We start from the raw sequence: 24,742 nt of genomic DNA, 5'->3' as shown, positions 1-24,742 counted from the left end.
TATATCAGATCGACATAGAAATCCCACTTAGGTACATATATTTTAAGTACTTACATAGCGTAGTCTGATAGCCTAGTTACACCCCTCTAGAGTCTAAGGTACAAAGTCTCAAGGTACAAAGCCATCACCGCCAGTCTACCCCTCCTAACCAATATTTTATCTCACGTCGACATCGTCTGTTATTGTTATTTACATCTTTCCAAAACAATACTTGGAAATCTACTTACTCTTTTATAGTAACTTTGCCTTACTTTTTTTCGTAGTAGAGTATCATCAAAATGGCATCTCAAGAAGAAAATGATCACTTGCCCGAGGAGACTCAGGGTTACAAGCTCTCTCAGCCTAAGCAGAGCTTGGCCGAATATCAGAATATGGGTATGTATAAAGGCTTTTTTTTCCTTATTTACCTTAGTCTTACTATACCTTCATAATTCCTTTCTATCATTCCCTTCACGTTACTCCAGAGATGTCTGTGTCTTATAGACGCAGAATAGGTGGGATGGTATTGAGTTTGGTAAGGGCTAGGTGAAAAAAAGGGGGGATGAAAATAAGACGAAGTTCACGACACCGACTTTAGACGCGTCTCTTAAAAAAACGCGAGAAGAAACATGGTCTTGGAAATGTTTGCCTCCTAAGGTTGGAGCCTAAGCCAGTCAGTCAGTTTGACACCTGACTGTTAAGAAATTTCCAATCATCGACAGTGACTATGGGAATTTTCAACAACCCACATCATACCGGATCGGTCCTTATCTACAAGTTTGCCATACCGAAGGACCCTTTTTCAGCAACACCAAGATCTCAACCAAGACTCAACTCTCTAAATCAAATCACATTATCCAATGCATCAACATATTTGCTCTCAATATGGATGCACACGCGATCCGCCCGCGACCACTTGGGCATGCTGCCCCTCAGCGTGTTGGGTTTGTTCGACGCATGGTCTCGATGCCGCTCATGAAGCAAACTCATGATACAACATTCTCGTCTGGTTTCCATCGACTTTCAGAGGAAGACCTAGATGACCGTTTCGCGGACCACTGCCCACCGGTTACCACGCCTCCCATTATTCCAGAGTATGACAATGCCCATACCAAACAATTCATCAAGGAGTACGTGAAGGACCAGCTTCAAATTAGCACGACCAAGTCCAGTGATGGTGCGAGTGCATCACGGTCTTACAAAAAACCCAGTCTGCGCACGGATTTGTTGAACTGGTTTAAGGAGAAGCACACGTTGAAGTTCACGAGACACCCTTCTGCATCCTCATCTGGGAGCGGACTTGATCCGGCCATGACATGTAGAGGATTACCGAGCATGATGCTTGATGAGGAGATCACACTTATAAATACATCAACCAATTCTCCCCCCATTTCACCAACGTCCAGTAAAACTTCACAAACATTCCAACAGACCAGGACACAAATTAGTGATAGAAAGGACTCGTCTAATTTGAATAACCTTGATACAGATGCCAACGACGAATCTCTCCAGCGCTACAAGCAATCCCTTGGTCTAAGCGGCGGAAAGGATCTATCCGATCCCAACGACCCTCGTGTTTGCATCATCCACTCTCTAGCTATGGAGACCTCCGGTCGTGCTCCTGTCGTTATCGACCTATCTGCTCCCGGTAGCGAGAGCACCCTCAAGGATCGCCCCTTCAAGATTAAGGAGGGCAGCAAATTCACCATGGTTGCCACCTTCAAAGTCCAGCACGAAATTCTCAGCGGTCTCCAGTACGTCCAGGTTGTCAAGCGCAAGGGTATCAAAGTCAGCAAGGATTCCGAGATGCTGGTAAGTCTACTTTGAGGATTATTCTCAACTTAACATTCACTGCTCAATTACTAATGCATCACAGGGAAGCTATGCCCCGAACACAGATAAGCAGCCCCTGTACAGCAAGCGCTGTAAGTATTCCTAATCTGAAATTAGGATTCTGGATGATCTAACCTCCCTATAGTTCAAGAGGAAGAGGCTCCTTCCGGCATGCTTGCCCGAGGCCACTACAACGCTACTTCTAGCTTTGTCGACGACGACAAGAAGACTCACCTGCAGTTCGAATGGAGCTTCGACATCGGCAAGGACTGGTAGATGCAGTAACCGTCTACTCTACAAGGGGAAAACGTGTTATCTGACTGACTGACTGAATGATGACGACCACGACAATAGAAGGAAGACAAAACATCCAAAAATTTCAAAGGAATAGTACTCTTCGACCTAGATGGTTCGGCTAGCTGGCGACTAGTACTTTGTGCTTATAGGGGACGGGTAGTTGAGTGTAGATAGTTCATCTCTTGAGCATTTTATTTGCTCTACTAAACAATTATGCCGCAACTCGCAGTTCTTTTTTTCAATGCAACGTCCAACAAAGTGATTTCTTCCTTTCAAGCCTTTGACGGCGAGGGGTCTATGTAGATGAATACGACGGTTGAAAGGGGGTATTTTTCTTATTCTCCTTCTTTCTACCAACATATATCAAGGTATCTTTATGGTACGCCTACCACTTGCTTCATAAGCCTGCTTATACAAATCTGGACTGACCGATCGATATATTCTTATAAGAAATAATCCGGCAGCGCATTTCCATCGGCTGTCTTCTCTCCTCCCTGCTGTATTTCCTTGTGCTGGTCATTTTCGGGCGCGGCCGCGAACACGTTGAAGAAACGCTCCCCAGCATCACTGACTTCGAGTACGCTAGCCATATTACCGCACCGGTAGCAGTAGTTGGGCGCGCTCCACACCGTGCTCAGCTGGTCGTCGTAGAGGACTTGGAATCCTTCCTGGCAGAGCTGGTGCGCGCGTAATATATGGTTCATTCCGTTTACTGCAAGGAATTTCTTGACTACCCGCGCGCCGAACTGGTAGCCTGCGCCGCGGGGCGATAATGAAAATTCGTCTCTCTCGGGATCTGGGTCGGACCATACTAGGTCGGCCATTGGGCCCTCGTGCGGTATCTCCCGGAACCGGTCGATGATTTTTATCTGGTCGATGGAATGGATCGAGGGGGAGAGACCGCCGTGCACGCAGAAGATCTGGTCGTTGATGACGACTGAGAGGGTAAGGAAGTCGAACATGTCCGTGAAATAGTGCCAGACATTTGCGTTTCCGTATTTGCGCGAACATTCGGTATAGAATCCATAAGATTGCGTTACGCCGCGCGACTCGTGGTTGCCTCGGATTAGGTGTACGCGGTTAGGATATCTAAGCTTGAGGCACACGAGTAAAGATATAGTCTCGACGCTGAACATACCGCGGTCTACATAATCGCCTGAAATACCCTCAAGAGTTAGAACGATAATAACTTCATTGTGGTTCGGTTGCGTTACTTACCGAGAAATAAGTAGTTCGTATCCGGACACCAACCGCCGATTTTAAATATCTCGATGAGGTCGTAAAACTGGCCGTGTATATCACCGACGACGGTGACGGGGGCCCTGACATGGACGACGTTGCTCTCTCGCATGAGCAGTTCTTTTGTCTTGGCACATATCGCCTCGATTACGGACTCGGCTAAGAGTTCTTTCTTATACAAACGGGATATGCATTCATCCAGATCGACTGAAGCTATACGGCGGCGCACAGGTCAGACGGAAACCCCAGCTTGCATATAAATATATATATGCACGTAATATAATGTAATGTAATGTATGGGCGGGACCAACCTGGAAGCCCAGGCATGTTGGGCGGCTAGACGCAAACTCCAAGACAACAACAGCAGGTCGGTCTGTGGGCGACTGTGCGGGCGTGGGGCGCGGGCTTCCTTCTGCTCCGGGGAAAGGCAAAGTCGTGTGGGGAGCTAGAAGAAACCGCAAACATGTTCGGAGGAGGCAGGGTAGTCGGCGCCTCGCATGGGGAGAGAGGATGGAATGTAAGTAAGTTGTCGTTTGGAAGCGAGAGGGACAGGGCTGAAGAGTTGCCGTGCAAATTCGAGCTTAGAGTACGTAGCGAAAAGCGAACTCTTTTAAACCCTCCGCAAGGAATGAATACATATCATAATCCTTTGGTGTTGAATCAAAAACCGACAGCTGCTAGTCTCGGATGCCGATGTCGAATTGGTTGGTAAGCTATCGTTATCGCTTATCGCTTATCCCTCATTTCTACGCCACTTCATGGCAAAAAAAAAGAGCCGCGCTTGTGCGGATTAGACTTGTTGGGTTAGGGGTTTATACCGTAGCCGTCATGCGCATCTTAATCCTACTATATTAATATTATGTCTATATGCAAAGCCTTGTCTTCCGTATGCAATATATATATAACATTTGTACCTGTGCTTGAAATCGTCCGATTAGATTTTCTGCACTTTTAACTTCTCTTCTTTTTCCTTCCCCATGGTTTTTCCCAACTTCGTCCTCTGGTTTTTTTTTTATCATTTCTGAGTCTTGCAGCGGTTTTATTTTCTACAAAAAAGTAGCTGAATTGCGCAGGTTACTTATTACTTGATACATTTGCTTTATATGGTTTGATTTTGGGAGTTCGTAGTAGAATAACCCAGCTTTTATTCCTTTTCTGCTTGGATTTTCTTTTTTTGACCTGGACTCCTTCGGTGACTTTTGCATTTTCATCATTCGGGGAGTAAGGTTTTCCGGTTTGATATCCGAATACTGATTCGTATTCAATCTTTTTCGTTTAAGCCTTCATTAGGAATAATGATAATTGGTAGTTTACCTTACGGCAGGTTAAGGTGTTGGCAATGGATGGGGCACACGAAGTTGGTTCCTAAATGGCTTGGGCCTTATGTTGACTTCTCTATGTTTTATTTCCTATCTATCAAAACCTACCTGTTGGTAGAGTCGTCATCAAATACTATATCTTTAATATCAAGACTTTCTTATGTTTGATATCATCTGGTCTGGAGCCTACAACACTAGCCTCATGGTGTTTTGTGTTGTTGTCTTACAATAGAACTCTTTTGTTCTTATCTGAGATTTAATGTCTTTATCTTAGACAGTAACCATTTATCTGCTCCTTTACTTTTTTCTTCTCTCTTGTAGTGTCTTGTGTGCGTAGTCTAACTGAAGATTCTAAAAGTCGTGAAGCAACGTGAAGCAAAGTGAATCACGTCCAACGTACTTCTAATATTTCCATCTAGTCTACGGCGCGGCCCGAAGTTTAACCGCTACCGCCTTGGTGGTGGTACCTTGGGTACCTAATGGCCGCGATGCATTGTACCTTTTCTTTTGGACATTTCAATCTCACCCGTGAAACCTTCACTTTCAGCCCATCACCATTGATATTTATGTCAGGTATATCAAGCATCAATACTCTCTCCCCTGGCCATATTAAGCTTGAATCGCAGTTCTATCGCAAATACAGAACATCCTTGATGAATTTGAAACAATTATTTCCGCGTCATCGGAGTGGAGGGACTTGTATTGGTGGTGGTCTTCGCTTTGTCGCGGTGAGAAGCTGATCTCGTAAGTTTTGCTCAACAAGGCAACTTATACCCAAGATCAGACACTTCGCTATTCATCGCATAATCTTTATATCTCTCTTATATCCATGAGCCGCGCCTAATTGACTCTATTCTCGAACCTCAGATGACATTACCAGCTGTCAATTTCTCTTGCCCCGCGTATGTTAGGTCTTGTCGCGACAAACTCACGTTTCCTTACTATATCAAGTTGAAGACTTACTTCTATCTCAGCATGATAATTATATTCTAGTGCTTCTTAGAGCCTCAAGTACAGCAAAACCTCGCAATCTGTGTAGATACGTACATGTCCGCTTTACGAAGTTTATAAACTTTGCTATTTGCCGTTGCGCTCAGGCGCTTGGCAGTTCATCAACATCTCTTCGTTGCCAACTACATTCTATATTAAGAAGAAACGCTTTCACTAGCGCACTGTCACTCTCGATTCTTCTTCCAATTATTCTATAAAAAATGGCCCAGGTTGCCCCGGGTCTTGTGCCAGACCATAACGAACGCCCCTGTTATAATTGTGGCATACGAGGCCATATGTTCACTGCATGTCCCGAGGAGCCTCGGAAAGTGCCGGCGTAAGTATTTCATGGCTCTCTATTTTGATCATACGCTTGATTTTTCCCCTTTCACCTCAATATCCACGATCATGCCGACTAAAAATATGTTAGTGGATTAGAGGCCTCCTGGGCGCGACAACAGTCAAGCAATAGTCCCCATAATGATAGCTTCGTACCAAACAAGCGAAGTAAAGGACCAGTAATTACGCGCTATCCTCCTCCACCTCCTCTCGCTTCTTCTCATCCGACGCCTCCATTACCTCGTTTCGAGAATTCTCCGCCTCAACCCTATCATTCGGGTCCAATCCCGGGCTATCCTCCGCCACCATCTTACGGTCCGGGGTTCGTTAGTCATCCGCCGCCGAACCCATCATATGATAGATATGGACCTCCGGGACCTCCGCCACCTGGCCCTCATCAGCCATTAAATCCTCCAGCTTACCAAGGCGCATACAATTCCGCGTATGGTCCACCAAGCCATATTCCTGGACCCTATGACCACCATCATATTCCCCCTCCTGGACGTCCTACTCAGTATTTCCCTCATGACTATCCCCCTGGTCCCCCTGGTCCTCCTAGCCGACCTAACCAATACCCTCCCAGTCAACATCCCGTGGGTCCGCCAGGTCCGCCAGGTCCTCCATATGGCGCGCACCAGCAATATCCACCTGGGCCTCCACCACCACAATATGCGCCGCCGCCCAGTTTCGTACCTCCGCCTACCCCATATGGGTTTCAGGGTCCGCCTCCCGGGTATCATCAGAGTGAGTATAGCCTACCTCAGCGTGATCCTCCGACTATCTTTCAACCATATCCACCGCTCGATCCTTATCCTCCACAATACGGAGATGATAGAAATCGCTACGAGCGCGGTCGGGATCACCAGCGTCGTTATGAAGATAGGCATCCAAATGAAACTTGGCATCCTCAAGACGCGTGGCACAGTTCACCGCCATCAAATGGCCAACCGTATAGAGATGAATACCGTGATGACTGGCATGGCAAGCCCTCATACCGAGATGATCGACATTCTCGTAGGCGGGGACATGGTAAATCTCAAGACGAGCGGCGTCGGGAGCGTCAAGATCGCCAAGACCGGTTTCAGCCTTTTAAGAATTCAGACAAGTGGGACAGGCATCACCGACGAAAGCACCAGCCAGCAACGACTCCGAGCGAACCAGCGCGCCGCGATAGGAGCTCTTTAGATAGAGAAACGCCAGTAACGGCCAAAACAGATCAGGAACGTGAGCCTGGCGAGATAATTTCTGAACCAGCTTCCGCGTCCGACCATGGCGACCCAGAGACAACCGTCGACACAACTAAAGATGAGAGTAATGAAGATTCTAGTTGGGATGAAAGGACTATCTTTCTGGAGCTCCCGCTAAGTAGCAAGGTAGACCCGATTGCAGCACCTTTACCGACGCAATACTTTGAAGATATAATGATACCTCCAGCATTCGACGCTAAGGCCTTGAAGTCGCGGTACATCACGCCGCGTAACGTTGATGATTTTGCACAAAGCATCCGCGAAACTAGAGATTGGCAGGTAATGCAGCATCATCCTTTGTTTTTAGACCCGACAGAAATTTGTCTTGAGAAGTTGGATGATTACAATAGAGCAATTCAAAAAGACCTGAATACTAGGGGTAGTCGTCGAGATCGCTCTGGAAACTCACATGACACTAATAAACATCGTTTCAACAATTCGAAAGGATCAGGTCGACACCAGGGAAAGCATCAAGATTCACACTATAAAGCAGAACAAAAGAAGAGAAGATGGAGTGATTTCCACGATGATACCGATGAGTTCAAGTTTGAGAGACGTCACCGTGATTCTCCGTACGATGACCCATTCAACAAGAGATTGAAACCTACATCACCACCCGAACCCGGCGAGTTAGTCGAGGCCGATTCTCAGCAACCTCCTTACACGCCCTCGAAGGCGCCTATTGTACCTACGGATGATGGAAAATGGACCCAAGGACCAAGAGAAACTTTGGATAGCCAATCGCGACCCGAAGGTCTTGATAACAGGACTAATGGATCAAATCAAGAAACTGTAGCCCAGCATATTAACTTATCGCTACCAGATGGTCAGGGTAAGGCTAATCCGCGGCCGTCAACACCGTCAGGGCAGCCAGCAGACATACCCCAGCCATATAGTCGGCCATCGAGCAGACAGAGTTCTAGAAGCGTCAATAGAAGCCGCCCAGCCAGTCGACGTTCTTCATTCGGAAGCGATATATCTGAATCCCAAGGATCGCCACTTGATCCTATCGAACGCGAACTACTAGGGCTTGGGCGACCTTCAACCAGTGGCACTGATAGTGGAGGGGAGTCAGCAAAGAGGCATTTGAGTGATACAACACCTAAATTCAAGCGTCGACAGCCTATACTGGAGGCGTACTCGTGAGTTGTCTCTACGCTCTCCTCGTTTATTTTTAATTGCTAATAGGACTTAGGCGTCGTTGGTAACGATACAAGAGTTTCACCATGATAGAGACAGTTGTTCTATACAAAGCATAGGACCGTACAAGATTTTATTTAAGGACAATGTGTTCTAATGCGAGCTATAAGCTTCTTGAAGTCCTTTACCAGCACATAGGGATGTATGAGGTACGATTTGGTATGAGTAAGCACCCAGTGCTTACTGACACAATGATTCTAATATTATACCAATGGTATACTAAAGTCACGGCTTGAAAATTCATGCATAAAACATAACACAGTTCATATTCTTAGGGGGGTGTAAATAGTAGTGGAGTGGAAGGCGTTTTCTATAGGTGCATTGGATAAGGTGGGAAAGGTCTGCAAAGTCCCAAAGGCGTCCGGAGCCTTCGTGTTTTACTTCAGCGAATGTACGATGTATCAATACTGTATACAGGGCCATGGGTGATGGGCTGTGCATTCATTGGAAGTTCAGTCTGGGAACAAAGCCCAGGTATAATGAATTGAGAAAGTTATAACAACTAGCTACAATTGGCTTGTAACGACGAAGACCTATACTCTGTAGCAATACTCTAAAAGGGTTTCTTCTTATTGTCTTAAGTCGTAACAACTGTAGATATTGTTCGTGGTTCTTCTATTTGTGACTCCTGCATTAATCTTTGTCCTTCAGTTTCATAATGAATGTATTATACAACCGTGATTCTCTGTTCACACACATCTCCTTTATATGTCAAATACAATTAATTATATTAATACCCCCCCTAAAATTATCACGAAATCTTTTCTATCCAGTAGCAACAGTGCCATCATTAACAATCCCAAACCAGCTAAACATCATTTTTACCCTCAGTCACCTTTCTACCCTCCCCTTAGGTCTTAGCCGTGAGAGTGAGGTGAGATAAGAGTCTAAAATTCCAAAAAATCCGATTGAAGGTAATTCTGTCAAGATGTGTACCGGTACGTGTTGGATATACAAGTGCGTACGATGCGGCGGCACCATCCTTAAAGACACCAGCGTCTCGGGACACACGTGCAACGCCGCGCGACGGAACAGGAGCCGCGGATGCTGCCGCACGGGCATCGAGTTTACGTTCTACGATAAGGATTCCGACGAGAAGTGCGGGCTGTGCGAGATCGCCGAGGAACTATTTCTGATCAACGCCGAATCCGACTGCGAGTCCTGCGATAGTAGCTTTTCTGGAGAGTACCAGTCTTGTGTTAGTGTTGCTGTTGCTGCTGATGATGACGATGGCGAGGGTGGACAGGAGGAGGGAGATGAGGAGAGAGAGGAGGAGAACGAAGATGAAGATGAAGATGAAGAGGAAGATGAAGAGGGAGGTGCTAAGTTAACTTCTTAATGACGTCTAGAAAAATCCTGCGGAGTAATGTTGAGAAAGGAGTTGGTAAATTGGGAGGCCATATTTGTTGTTCTTTTAGTCGCTCGTTTTGGTGGAAGACTAACCTAGTAAGTACCTAGACGTCCCATACCCTGAGCACATACACGATATCTATATAAAACTCGACCAGTAGGCATGAATAGACTTTCATTTGTTGACCTCTAGCAAAAAATAGTATCCGACCTTTTCGTGTTGTGCATGGTGACTTTTGTGAGATTTATAGTCTTGTAGTTTTGATACTGACTAACTAGATGTTTTAGACACTTTCATATACAAGCTTGAACTTTACAGGATAGAACCTTGATAGGATATTGAATACGAAGAAATGGATTAGCTCTCGATGAGTCATATGGAATTATATTTTGTCGTAATTATTTTGATTTATATGGCTTTCTGAGAGTCGGTGTTATGGCCGAAATGGAACATTCGCAAGAGTTGGAAATAGTTCATATCTTTTTTATTCGGGATACATGTGTAAATTATTAAATTTAATCCTATATACGGAGAATATTAAGTAAGGTGCTGCTGAACCAGCAACCCCAACATTTAACAATGAAGCCGCTCAATCCTTATTAACGCTGCACGCACAAGTATCCACGTACATGTATCGTCATTAGCTCATATTAACCGGCAGTTAGCCCAACGTATTGTCTCTCTAGCCTAAACGGCGAGTTCCAAAGGGCAGACCGCCAGGATATTAGGGGAGGCGCGAAGACTCTGCTGTAGAGAGTATAGAAGCGCTCTTCCTTAGTTGCGGACCTGGCCACAGGCACCGTTGCCAACCACCATGTTGGTGCTGACCAGAGGAATGCGGCCGAAGGTCGCGACACGGTTGCTGCCCTTGCAGACGCCGTAGTCCTTGGCGATGTAGCACTTGCCGGTGCTGCTGTAGCCGAAACCGCCGCAGTGAGCAGTAGTAGCGCAGAGAACACAGCAGTCGGTGGCAGAAGACTTGGTGCCTTCGTCGACGAGGGAGCCGTATAGGTAGTTGATGCTCTGGCGGTTGAGGGTAGAGGCGATGTTGTTGCTGGCACACTGGGCGTAGGCGGTGGGGGTAGGACCAACGGTGAGGGTAGTGGAGGTGGTGGCAGTGACCGTTGTCGTGGTAGGCACGTATGAGGTGGTCTGGATGGTCTCCGTAGTAGCGGCAGTGACGGTAGTCTCGGCCGGGATGGGAACCTCGGTGGTAACGGTGGTGATGGTGCTGGTGCTGGTATCCGTGACAGTGGTAACAGGAGCAGTGAGGGTCTGAACGGTGGTCAAGACGGAAGCGGTCGAGGTCGATGTGGTATAAGTTGTAGTGCCACAGGCGACTTGGGAAGCATAGGTCTGGATATCTCCAGCATTCAAGACCGGGGTAGCAACTGGGCAGCCAGCAGTAACGGTGCGGCCGGCAAGAACACGGTTGATAGTACGGGCCACAACGTTAGGAAGGGCAGACTTGATAGGCGTGAAACCAGCAGGCGTGGCAACGGTGGTTGTGGTGGGCAACACGGTGATAGTGTTGGTGGTGGTGTCAGTAGCAGTATCAGTGGTAGTCTCGATCTCCGTGGATGTAGTGTACTCGGTCGTGGTCGTGGTGTAGGTGTCCGTGACCTGAGTATCGGTCTCGGTATTAGTGACTGTAGTAAAAACTGTAGTAGTGGTAGTCGAGGTGGGCGTAACGGTGATCGCCTCAGTGGTGGTAGCAACTACAACAGTGGTCTGAGTAACAGTACCGGTCTCCAGGGTGGTGTAGATGAAAGAAGGAGGCTTCTGGGCAAAGGTTGTTTGGCAAGTGGAAGGATCATTGACGATAGGAGCCTCATAACCAGGAGCAGGACCAGGGTTGGAGCAAGTACCACTGCAGGTTGCGACGATCAATGAACCACTCTTAGCGTCGGTGTCTTCAACAGAGAAAACACCCTCGTTAACACGGGCACCGTAGGTTGTGCAGATACGGTTCTTGAAAGTGAAGCTGACGCAGCGAGATGTATCATCACACCTACTGAGACAGTCCTCGAAGCTGACCGAATCGTGCATAGATATCCAGTTACCACGGATGCTGAAGTTATCCAAAACATCGTAAGAGCAGCCGCAAGAGCTGGTTCCGACAACGAAGTCGGTCGGGGTCGGGCAAGGAGTAGTTTCCGAAGAGCTGGAAGAAGAGCTCGAGGAGGTAGAGCTTGGCACGAGCGAGGAAGACGAGGACTCCGTGATAGAGAAGCTTGAGGAGGAGCTGGATGCGGGCACCGACGAGGACGACGTAACAAAGAAGCTTGAAGAGCTAGACGCAGGTACCGACGAGGATTCCGTGATAGAAAAGCTGGAAGAACTAGACGCAGGCACCGAAGAGGACGATGTCACTGAGAAAGAGTAGCTCGAGCTAGCGCTTGACGCAGACACAGAAGAAGACTCGGAGAAGGAGTAGCTTGAACTGGTGCTTGATGCTGGTACGGAAGAGGACTCTGAGAAGGAGTAACTTGAGCTGCTCGACGGGTCTACTGAGCTGCTAGATGCGGGTACAGAGGAAGACTCGGAGAAAGAGTAGCTTGAGCTAGTGCTCGACGCAGGCACGGAAGAGGACTCCGAGAGGGAGTAGCTGGAGCTGCTAGAGACAACGCCGGAAGAAGACGACGACTCCTTCGGGTATCCGCTGGAGGAAGTGCTGGTAGCACCATACGAGGATCCCGTCGAGGAAGCACCCGACGAAGCCGAAACTCCGGGGTATCCAGTCGCTCCTGAGGACGAGCTTGAAGCGCCGGCACCAGGGTAGTTAGACGGGAAAACCGACTTACACCTAGCCGCAGCCTCCCTCGCAAGGAGGGCTACAAGGACAGTCTCGAACCTCATGTTGACGAAGGCACACTGATAAGCAAAGTAAAACGAAGGACTTTAAATGAGTGTGTAAAGAGCGACGAGAGACAAAGGCTGATGATCGAAATTTAGAAACCGGTCTCGTCGTGGTCTATTTGAATGCATTTCTCATTGTGACCGGCATCAGGGGAATCCAATACTAGAATCCTTATCCATCGCGTAGCCTACTGCCTAGCTAGATAGTTCCATTTCTCTTCTAACTAATTAAGCCACCTACGAGTATCCTCAATCGATGCAGAATCTAGAGCAGACATCTGGCTGAAAGCTAACTTCTCTAGGGACGAGCTGCCGTTAAAATCGAAAGGTGACAGAGCCTGTAGAGAGTCTAGACCAAGCCGTCAGTTCTTTGTGGGGTAGCTGAAAGCCACAAGTCGTCGACTATCGAGTAGCTTGTACTAACCTATATGCCAGGTACTAAGCAGCTAGATAACGGCTACGTTCCGCACGTGGTTGAGATAGGCGAGTATTGTGGAAATTGTTATATATTTCGATGTAAATAATCGAGCTTCGGCCAATAAACGTTTAGTAGTACCTAAGGTAGATTACCGACAGCTTGGACTAGGCGATTTACCCCTGACTAGCGTCTAGCGTCGGTGCTGTTGTGCGTAGCTCGAGTCTAGTCTTTTCTACGATTGGCTATTTTACTGTAGAAAGAAAGAAAGAAAGAAGAATAGGATTTTGCTCTAGTTGATACTATGTAAGTAAGTGACGACTTACATCCCTCATTCGGTAGAACCGAGGAATAATATTTTATCACATCACATCTAACAAGCCACATGTGATACCTCCTTTATTGATCTATAGATCAATTAATTACTCCTTTATAATATAAGAATATATACTTAAATATAGTGAATATCTATATACCACATCTCGATAGTTGTCGGATTATTATAACAACCGCTTATAGCAGAGATCTTATTAATTCATCATGTATGATACATATCGCAGAAAATAAAAAACATTAGGGTTAGAGGCAGAGCTAATGTGAGGTACAATCACCAATAACTAACCTAAATCTCACGAGCTAAATAAGCATCTCGTCATAAAATAATTAGAGCTGCACCGTATCGTACCACTCCACTGGAGGCTAGATGCTATAAGCTCGCTCCGTTTATAAGTCCGTTGTTTACTAAAACCCGAAGCCCACTAGGAAGAGCTGGATCATAGTTCTACGTTCATCCAGGACCTTTTTAGAAATGCAGGAAATTATAGAAGAATAATCAAAATGCCTACTTATGTAATTACTATCCATCATCCGGAAGAAAAGTTCCTTAGACAGGTTTGTAGTTAGTCTATCCGAAGAGACGGCGAAAATTTAGCGAGATATTTCGTTAATAGAACAGAACTACCTGGGCGGGTCTTCCTCGAGAGCAATGCCGAGGCAGATCCAAATCCCCCAAAATTCTCTCTTCATCAGGGCCTAGAAGCCCAGTGATGGTCTTAATATCAAATAGTCGGTATGATCTACCTGAAGGGTTTTAAGAGAGGCAATTCCCGTTGTTTGAGGGAGCTGAAGTCGTGCTGTTTTCTGTACTAATACTATGCCGAATAGTGAGTATTACGATCCCTATACTCAGATACATTGGTTGACTTGCCATCTAGCGATATGAGGTAATACTCACTAGCATTATTAATGCACACACTATGTGTCTGTATTGCTCTGTATCTATAATGCCGAAGGTCCAAACAGGGAAGGCAGAATGCCAGATGTAAATACTTTTTATGGCACATGTCTTCCATAAATCACGCAGAGCAGTAGTTTTTGTAGTGTGTAGGATACTTTATATAATTTATGACCTTTGCGTATTGAATTGTCTTTTAAGAATTTCTGCGAACCTGAAAGATATCTGGGACTGATACTACCTCATATCTACGGCAGACTTGCGAGTAAATCGCTCAATGCAAACCTAAGGTATTCCATGATAGGTAGTCTTTCGGGCTGTACACGTACTTATAATAAAACTAATCAAAATGTCAGGATACGATAAGGCTACTACGTAGGGTACCCGCCAGCTATTAGGTCTATATAAGGAAGCCATGCCCTCCCCCTATTCTTGGGAGAGATAGATAAATACAGTCACTAATACACTAATATACTAGTAGCTGGGACCCTACTGCTCATTCAATGCTATACGATAACCTTAGAATAACTGATCGAAGCATTTATATCATTTTTTTTTTCTAACGTTGCGTCTGTACCTATCGTATTGCTGTCATACAAATGCAATAAGATTATATGCTAGCTTAATGGATTCTAATACTCTTTTGCGTTATATACAACTCCGTAAGAAAGTAAATGTAAAACATGCTCGCTTTACCAAGAAACAATTTATAGCAACCAAAAGGAAATATTCTTGAAAGTTCTATATGAGGTAGTGAATAAACGGGTATTTAAGTACCTCTTAAGGGGGTATTAGTGCTATCTATACAAATTCAACATAGCACCCTTAAAAGGATGTTACATATTAATTAAAGAAATAGATAAGATTTAAAATTTAACCGAGATTTACTTTGTATATACAATTTTGTTAAGAACTTCATATAATTTAAATATATTTTTTTTAATATATATATTTTTTTTATAATAATATTTTATAATTTATATAATTATATAACCACGTTATACTTTTATTATAATATATATTTGTATATTAATTTATTATAATTTTTTATATTTTATTAATTTATTATAATTATTTATATTTTAATATCTATTTACGTATTAATTTTTTATATTTTAATATATATTTATATATTAATTTATTATAATCTATTATAATTATTTATATTTTAATATTTTTTTATATATTAATCCCTTATATTTTAATACGTATTTATACATTAACCTATTATAATTCCTTATATTTTATTAATTTATTATAATTATTTATATTTTAATACCTATTTATATATTAATCTTTTATATTTTAATGTATATTTATATATTAATCCACTATAATTGTTTATATTTTAATATTTATTTACTTATTTATATATTTAATTTAATTTATTTTTATATTATATAATTTATTAGAAAATATTTTTGCGTATTTAAATTTTTATTTTTTTATTATATACCTAAATATATTTAATAAATATATAAAAGGTTAATAATTAATAGTTAATTTTTAAAAAAATTTTAATTGCGATAATATAGTTATAAAAATTTTTAATTATAAATTAAAGGTTTTAAATAAATTTTAATTATAAGTTAAAGGTTTTAAATAAACTTTAATTATAGTATAAAGATTTTAAATAAATTTTAATTATAAATTAAAAATTTTAAATAAATTTTAGTTATAATATAAAGGTTTTAAATAAATTTTAATTATAATTTTAAGGTTATATAATATATAACAATTAATTATATATATTTTTAAATTTATTCCTAATTATTTTAAGGCTTTTTTTTCTTTTAAATCCTTTTTAAATTCCTTTTTTAACATTTTTTTAAAAATAAAATTATTAATATTTTTATTTATTAAAATTTTTAAAATAATTTAAATATTATTATATATTAACGTAGTTAAATTAGTTTTATTAAAATTAAAAATTTCTGAATTTATTTACTATTTAAAATAAAATATTTTAATATGTTAATAAATATAAATAATTATTTTTTGGCAATATTTTTTAATAGTTTTATTAATTAAAGATTGGTTAAGTTTATAAAATGGTAAATAAATAAAGATATTTTTTAAAAATTTTTTTTATTAATTATTAAATTTTGTTTTATTTATTAGATTTAATTTGCCTAGGTTAATCCTTAATTTTTTGGTAAATTTATTAAATTTTATAGCGTATATTTTTATAATACTGTTTTTATAAAAATAAAGATCCTTTTATAGTTTGCATTGGAAATAGTAATAGGATTATAATACGTTATTATAATTTAAAAAGAATTTATAATAATTATATATTTTAAAGTTTATAAATATTTTAAATATTATTTAAATATTAATAAACTATTTATGTAATATAGCGCCTTTTTATTATTATATTTTTTTTTCTTTTTTTTTAACAATTTAATATTAATAGTTATATTACTTTATATTATTAATAGTAAAATAAAACCAGTTATTTTTTATTATAAATAATTTAATATAATTTAAAATATATTTTTTTAATTAATGTTATTATTATTTAATAATTATTATATACAAATTATATAATTTTTTTATAGTTATAAATCTATTTATAACTATTATATACATAATTTTTTTAAATTTTTAATAAACATATATTATAATAAAGGATATTGGTATTTAGTTGATTTTTAAGATTTTTAGGTAAAAATAAATAAATTTAAAAAATTTATTAATAATTTATAAATTTATTATTAATATATATATAATTATTTAATTAATTTTTTTGCGTAGAAGTAAAGTTGTTAGGTTTTTATTTTTTTAACTAAAAATAGGTGTTATATAATTAGGTTTATTATAATATAAAATAATTATAGGAATTAATAATAATAAATTTTGGAAATAATTTAATATTATTTATAGTTTATAAAAATATATTTTATATTTATACCAAATATTCTTAATATTATTACGCGTAAATATATAATTATAAATAAAGTAATATTTAATTAAAAAATTAATTTTAATATAATTATATATACCAATTTTAATAATTTAAATAAATTATTATTAATATTTTAACTTTAATATGTTAAAAAATCTAAAATTAAATAATTAAAATTTATATATAAAATAAAATAGTAAAAGAAATATAATAATCTTTAATTTAATAATTTATTTATAAAATTAGATTGTTAAATAATTATTATAATTATTTAATATTAAAAAATGTTTTTTACTAAAATTTTTTAATATTATATATTGGTTAAAATATTTAAATTAATTTAAATTAATTGTATTATTAGTTTAACCATTTTTATTAGTAATTAATACTGTATTATTAATTAACCTATTAAATATTTAATTTTCTAGTATTTAACAATTAAATAAAATTAAAAATAAGGTTATTATTATTTTTATAGTAAAATAAGTTTTGATTGTTGTAATAAGTATCTTAAAATTGAGATTAATTAAATAAAATTCCAAAAAATTATTTTAAATTTATAATTATATTTTATTTAAATAATTAATTTTTATATTAATTTTATTTATATTATATATATATTAGGGTTTAATATAGTGATTTTACTATATTTAACATAATTTATTAAATTAGCAAATAATAATAATAATATTATAAATTAATTTACAAATAATTAATATTAATTAACCTTAAATTTACTTAAAAATATAGCAATTTTATTTTAAAAATTAAACTATTTATTATTATTAAATATATTTAAAATAGAAATATATATTATAATTAAATAAAATAATTTAATTAATAATATGTTAAATAATATTTATATTAATATGATAACCAATTTTAATTAATTAATAAAATTATATGTAAAAAATTATTTCCTAAAAACTAATAAAAATAATATTATTATTATTATTTTTATTATAAAGGTGAAACCCGTTATATTAATTTAAAATATATTTATATAATACATTAAAATATTTAATAACATTTTTAACCAATTTAAATTAATTTTTAAAAAAAACCTAAATTATTAACTAAATTTTAATTTTAATAAAATTATTAAAAATTATAGTAAATAAAGTAAAAGTGATAGGTAAAGGAGTAGGAATAATATTAGTTAAAGTTAAAGTAAAAGTATTAACTATTGCTTTAAATGTTATAATAATTTTAAAATTATTTATATTATTAATATATAAAAAGTATTAATAAAATATATAATTTATGGATAAATAATAATAATTAATATTAAATATAAATAAAAAAGAAAAAAATAATTAAAATTTTAATATTAAATATTATAATTTATATAACTTTCCAAAATTTTTATAATTTTATTTTAATTATTATATATATATATTTTATTAATATTAATAATTAAACCTATTACATAAATTACGTAAATTATTCTAAATATTTTAAATAAAATAGTATTAATAAAATAAAAAAAAATAATTTAAAATAATAATATTTAATAAAAATAAAAAAAATAAAATGTTAAAAAAATATATTTTATATTAATAATTATAAAATTAAAATTTAAAGTTTTATTACTATTTAAATAAATTTATAAAATTAATTTTTAATTAAATTATATTAAATAAGTGTTATTAATAAGGTTTAAAATATAATAAATTTTATAAAAATTATTAAAAATAAGATATAAATGCGTTTTATTAAGGGGGTTATTTACTTTATTTTATTTCAATTTTATATTTTTTTACCTTTACTTCTTATATTCTTTAAGATTTTTATTTCTACAATTTTTCTGTTGGATATAATAATATATTCTTTAAATATAACAATATTTTTATTATAATTTAAACTAAAACATTTAATTAATATAAAAAAATATTTTTTAAAATTATTAAATTTTTATATTTTAAAACCCTTTTTAATATTTAATAATTATATATTAACTTCCTATTATATAATATTCTATATTATTAAATATAAATCTAAGAAATCTTTGAATAAAAATAAAGTAAATTCTTTAATATGTTAAATATAATAAATAAGATTTCTAATTAATATATTAATAATTTTAATTTTTTTATATATAGCTTTTATAAATTTTTATATTATAAAAATTAAAATATATATTGGTTAGTAGGTATAAAGAAAAACTATATTTTACAATAAAAAAATTAATTAAATTATATCCAAAATAATTTAACCATTAATAAAAGTTTAATTTTTACTTACTAATTAAAAACCTAAATTTCTTTTACTTTTTATAATTAAATATAAAATAAAATAAATACCTTATATATAATAATAAAAATTAAAATTCCTATTTTTTTGGTTTATTAAAAAAGAATTTATTATTTTAATAATATATTTAATAAATAAATTAAGTTTTAAATTATATAAAATTAAACCTTTTTTAATAAAAAATAATAAAAATTATTACTATTATAAGGTTTAACTATTTATAATAATTGATAATATTATTATTATAAAACTTATAACATTTTTAAAATTATTAAAAATAATATTTTTATATATTATTAAAAACGTTAATAAAAAATAAATATTATATTATATTTTTATATTATTAAATAATTTTTATTTTTATATATTATTTATTATTTTTTTAATTTTTTTATTAATTTAAATAAAAAATTCTTATATTAATTAATAAAGATTTTATAATTTTATTAAATTTATTTTTAACGTATAATTTTGGAAAGTTGATGTTATTAATATAATAAAAAGAATAAAAATACAGTATATAAATTTACTACCTTGGATTTTATTGTTTTAAGTTTTAAAATTTAAAATATTTTATAAATAATCTATTATAAAAACAAAGGTTTTTAATAAATAAGAAATTTTTAATAATAATAAATTTAATTTAATAATGTTAAAGGTATTAAACTACGTAATTATTTTATTTTTTTTTAATTAATAAATATTTATTTTTTAGGTAAGAGAATATAATATATTAGCGGATATATTTGAAAATCTTTTAAATAATATTAGAATTTTATAAAAAAAACGAAATTAGGTTTATATTATATTATTGGTATAATAAATATTATTACGTTAAAATTTCTTTATTTTATTTTTTAAAGATTTATACGTTATTATATATAACGTAAATTTATTTTTAATTATAAAAATAAAAAAATAATTAAAATAAATAAATAAAGTTATAATAATAATAAAAAGAAGAAGGTAATAAAAAATGGTATAAATAAATGTAAAGTTTACATAAAACGGTAGGATTTTATTAAATTAATATAATTTTTTATAAGAGAATTTATAAAGGTATAAGTTAATAATTAATATTATATATAAATATAAGATTTTAATTAATATAATAAATATATATTTGAATTTTAATTAATATAATTATAAAAAATTAAATAATATTATAAATAAATTAATAAGAAAAGTTTATATCTTTATTTTAACTATTAAAAATATTAAATATTTAAATTATTAATATTTTTATAATATAATTATTTTTAATTTTTATAAATTTTTATAAAAAATAAAGTTTTTTAATTAAGTAATATTATTATTAAAATTAATAATAAAGCTATAAAATTAATGGATATATTTTTATTTTATTTTCGAATTTTTTAAAAATCTTTAATATTATAATTTTTAATTAACTTTTAAAAACTTTTAATATTATAACCTTTAATTAACCTTTAAAAATTTTTAATATTATAATTTTTAGTTAACCTTTAAAAATTTTTAATATTATAACTTTTAATTAACTTTTAAAAATTTTTAATATTATAACTTTTAATTAACCTTTAAAAATTTTTAATATTATAACCTTTAATTAATTTTTAAAAGTTTTTAATATTTATTTAAAATTTTTAATAATTAAAAATTTTTTTATAAAATATAAATTTATTTAAACAATTTTTTAACGTTAATTTTATTATATTATAATTGTTAGGATTATAGGCGTTAAGAGTAAAATTATATAAATAGATATTAAATTAAATTAAATATAAATATAAAAAAATTTTATAAATAATATTATTTATTTTTATTTAAATAATTTTATTAATTTTGTATTTAATAATTTAACTATTTTATTTTATTTCTTTATATATTTATTAAATTTAATTAAGTATAAAATATAGTATTGATATTTTTTATATATGCGGAAATATCCTAATAAATTCATTTATATATTAAATTTTAAAAATTAATTTATAATTATATATATTAGTTTTTATTTTATATAATTAAAAGTTTTATTATAACTTATAAAATTTTAATTAAATTTCTTTTTTTTATTTTAAGTAATATATTATATTTTTAACTATTTTATTATTAAATAATAATTGATTATTAAAATATATATTTTAATATATTATTTTATAATAAATATAAGATTATTTTTTTAAGAAATTTTTATATGTATAAGAAATCTTAATATTATATTTTCGATTTAATGATATTTGGTAGTTATATAAAAAAGTGGTATAAAAATAAATTATAGTTATAGTGGATAATTGTATATTTATAATATTATAATTATTTAAATTATAATAAGTATTTGTATATTTATAATGTTATAATTATTTGAATTATAGTAGGCATTTGCGTATTTTGAGGATATTATAATTATATTTATTATAAACATTTATTATAATAATTATAATTATGTTTATTAAAATGTATATTTGTGTATGTAATTATAGTTTATAATTTAAAAGATTTTTGTAAATATTGGTAAATAATTATAATTAATTTATTTTATTTGCGAACCTAAATATGCCATGTAATAAAACTTCTTATTTATTATTAATAATTTTATTATTATTTTTTTTTAAAAGCGGTTATTACGTGCATTATTGCCTTTTTTCTTTTTTTTTATAATAAATAATGTTATTAATTTATTTTTAAGATTAATTTAAATGTTGATTTATTTTTATTTAAATATAAATTTATATAAATTTATATAATAAGTTATTTTTAGGCTGATAATAATAGTTATAAACCTTATTAATGTAAAGGCAAAAAATAAAATAGGGATAAAAGGTAAGGTAAAAGTAAAAAATAAAATAAATATTAACCTAAATATTAATATTAATATTAGTGGAGTTATTAATTTTTGATTAATATATATATATAATATATTATATTATTAAAAATTTTATATATTTATAAAAAAATAATATATCCTATTATTATTATAATAGTAGCAAATGTAAACATTATTTATTAAATTAATATTTTAATTTGGTATTATTACCGGAAATATTATATATTTTTACTATAAATTGTAACTGTTTATATATTAATTATATTAATAATTATTAATATATAAATAATTGCAAATTTAAATATATAAAGTTAAAATATTTTTTAAATTTATATTAATTATATTTTAATATAATTATATATTATAGGGTTTATAATTATTTTATTGGTTAATAATTAAAAAAAATTTAGTATAACTAATATAACGGTTATTTTTTTTAAGTTAACAATAGGAAAAAAGGTTTAATAAAAGAAAGGTATTATTATGAAAAGAATATGGGAAAATAATAACATAAACGTAAACTTTTTAAGCTATTTTTTATATAATTTAAGAAGTTATATATTTATTAATTATATAAATATATTTTATAATATATATAATTATTAATAAATGTATATAATAAAATATTTTTTTTATTAAAATTAAATATATCTTAAATATTATATTTATAAATTATTTTGGTTATAACGTTATTATTATTACTATTATTATTAATAATAATAGTAATGGTAATAATAATGGTAGTAAATATGTTTAAATTGAAGAAATAAAGTTTATAAAAAAATTTTTTAATTAAAAATATTTTTAATAATTTATTTTATAAAAATAATAATAATTTAATAATTTTAAATAGGAAAAAAATATTAATTAATTAAATTATTTAATTATTTGAAAATAAATTTAAAAATATATTATTAAATTTTTAAAATTAAATAATAAAATATTTTTTAAAATAGTTAAATTTTTAATAAAATTTCATTTCTTATACAAATTAATATAAAAAATAAAATTTATATAAAATTATATTTTATTAAATATTATATAATTATTAATTAATAAATATTTTATTAATATATTAAAAAAAAAATTAATAAAAATAAATTTTTTTATTATTTTTCTTTTAAATCAAAATTTACCCATTTCTTTTTTAAATATAAAAAATAGTAAATTTAAAAATTGTTATTAATAATTTTAAAATAATATAACTATTATAAGATTCTATTTTATATTAGTATTATTAAAGAAGAAAATTTAAATCTAATTTTTTTTCTTAAAAATTTTCCCAAAAAATTAAAAAAAGTTATTATAAAATATAAATACTTAAATTAATTAATAAATAATATTATTATTTTAAAAATAATAGTAATATTTAATCTTTTATTAATAATTATAAAAAATTAATAATATAAATAAAAAGAATAATAGGTATAATAAAAGTTTTAATTATTAAGGGAAATATATATATTATTTTAAATATATATATTAATATACACAATTTTACCCTTATTTTACACCTATTATAATTTAATTTTATATAAAAAAAATAATTATTAAAAAAATAACGTTTTTTAATAATAAAAAAAATCTTAATTTTTTTAATTTAATTTAAAATATACTATTTTTTCTAATTATAATTTATTTTTAATATTTAAATTTTATTATTAAAAATTAATATATTAAATATAATATAATAGATTTTCTTTAATAAATATTTAATATATATTAATTATAAATATATTTTTATAACTTTAACGTTATAAAATAAACTTATAAATTTATTAATATTATATAATAATTTTATAAATTATTAAATAATTTAAAATAATATTTTATTATTATTTTTATAAAATAATAATAATATTGGAAATATAAATAATAAATTATTAATTATTTAAAATTATAAATTTAATAACTTTAATTTAAATTTAATCTAATTATAAAAAAATAGAAATAATAATAATAATATTATAAAAAATAATGGTAATATATAAAATAATATTATAAATTATTTTTTTTATAATAAATTAATAATATAATTAATAAAGGAATTAAAGATATTTATATTTAAAAATATATTTATAAAAAGATATTTTATTTATATAAAGTGTATAAAAACGGTTTTAAATATATATAATAAATTAAATTTAAATAGTTTTAATATAATTATATTTAATAAATTTATTGGTTTAAGGGGAAATTTTTTAAATAATTAAATATTAATTATAAAGTATATTATTTATAAATTAAACAAAAATTAAAAATTATTTAAAATTATATTAAATAAAATTAATATATTTTTTAAAGTTTAAACGTTAAAATTGTATATAATATATAGTTATATTTAAGTTATAAAAGTTAGATTTAATAAGATTGTTAAATATTATTATTTAAGAAAGCTTTTCTAATAATATTTACCTTTGAAATCTTTTTTATTAACTTTTAAATATTATAAATTAATAATTAATTTAAACGCCGA

The 24,742-nt window shown here is 31.5% G+C and overlaps 4 protein-coding genes across 4 annotated transcripts; 2 read left to right on the top strand and 2 right to left on the bottom strand.

The window, feature by feature from the left end:
- Positions 1 to 864: 864 nt before the first annotated feature.
- Positions 865 to 2,088, top strand: GL218_01999 (Rho GDP-dissociation inhibitor; the record flags this gene model as incomplete). The annotated part of the gene is made up of 3 exons (XM_033578486.1): positions 865 to 1,791; positions 1,856 to 1,904; positions 1,958 to 2,088. The coding sequence occupies 3 exons, from the start codon at positions 865 to 867 to the stop codon at positions 2,086 to 2,088; spliced, it is 1,107 nt and encodes a 368-aa protein (XP_033438322.1).
- A 464-nt stretch (positions 2,089 to 2,552) lies between these two features.
- Positions 2,553 to 3,675, bottom strand: GL218_01998 (putative serine/threonine-protein phosphatase C22H10.04; the record flags this gene model as incomplete). Its single annotated transcript, XM_033578485.1, has 3 exons — positions 2,553 to 3,265; positions 3,328 to 3,561; positions 3,660 to 3,675. The coding sequence occupies 3 exons, from the start codon at positions 3,673 to 3,675 to the stop codon at positions 2,553 to 2,555; spliced, it is 963 nt and encodes a 320-aa protein (XP_033438323.1).
- Positions 3,676 to 6,470: 2,795 nt separating this feature from the next.
- GL218_01997 (uncharacterized protein) lies at positions 6,471 to 7,181 on the top strand (the record flags this gene model as incomplete). The annotated part of the gene is made up of 1 exon (XM_033578484.1): positions 6,471 to 7,181. One exon carries the CDS (start codon positions 6,471 to 6,473, stop codon positions 7,179 to 7,181), a length of 711 nt encoding a protein of 236 aa, XP_033438320.1.
- Positions 7,182 to 10,568: 3,387 nt separating this feature from the next.
- GL218_01996 (uncharacterized protein) lies at positions 10,569 to 12,653 on the bottom strand (the record flags this gene model as incomplete). Its single annotated transcript, XM_033578483.1, has 1 exon — positions 10,569 to 12,653. One exon carries the CDS (start codon positions 12,651 to 12,653, stop codon positions 10,569 to 10,571), a length of 2,085 nt encoding a protein of 694 aa, XP_033438321.1.
- Between the last annotated feature and the right edge of the window lie 12,089 nt (positions 12,654 to 24,742).

The sequence above is a fragment of the Daldinia childiae genome, assembly GCF_008694065.1.
Source record: "Daldinia childiae strain JS-1345 chromosome Unknown Scaffold2, whole genome shotgun sequence".
NCBI lineage: Eukaryota > Fungi > Ascomycota > Sordariomycetes > Xylariales > Hypoxylaceae > Daldinia > Daldinia childiae.
This window is presented reverse-complemented; position numbering and strand designations above follow the sequence as displayed.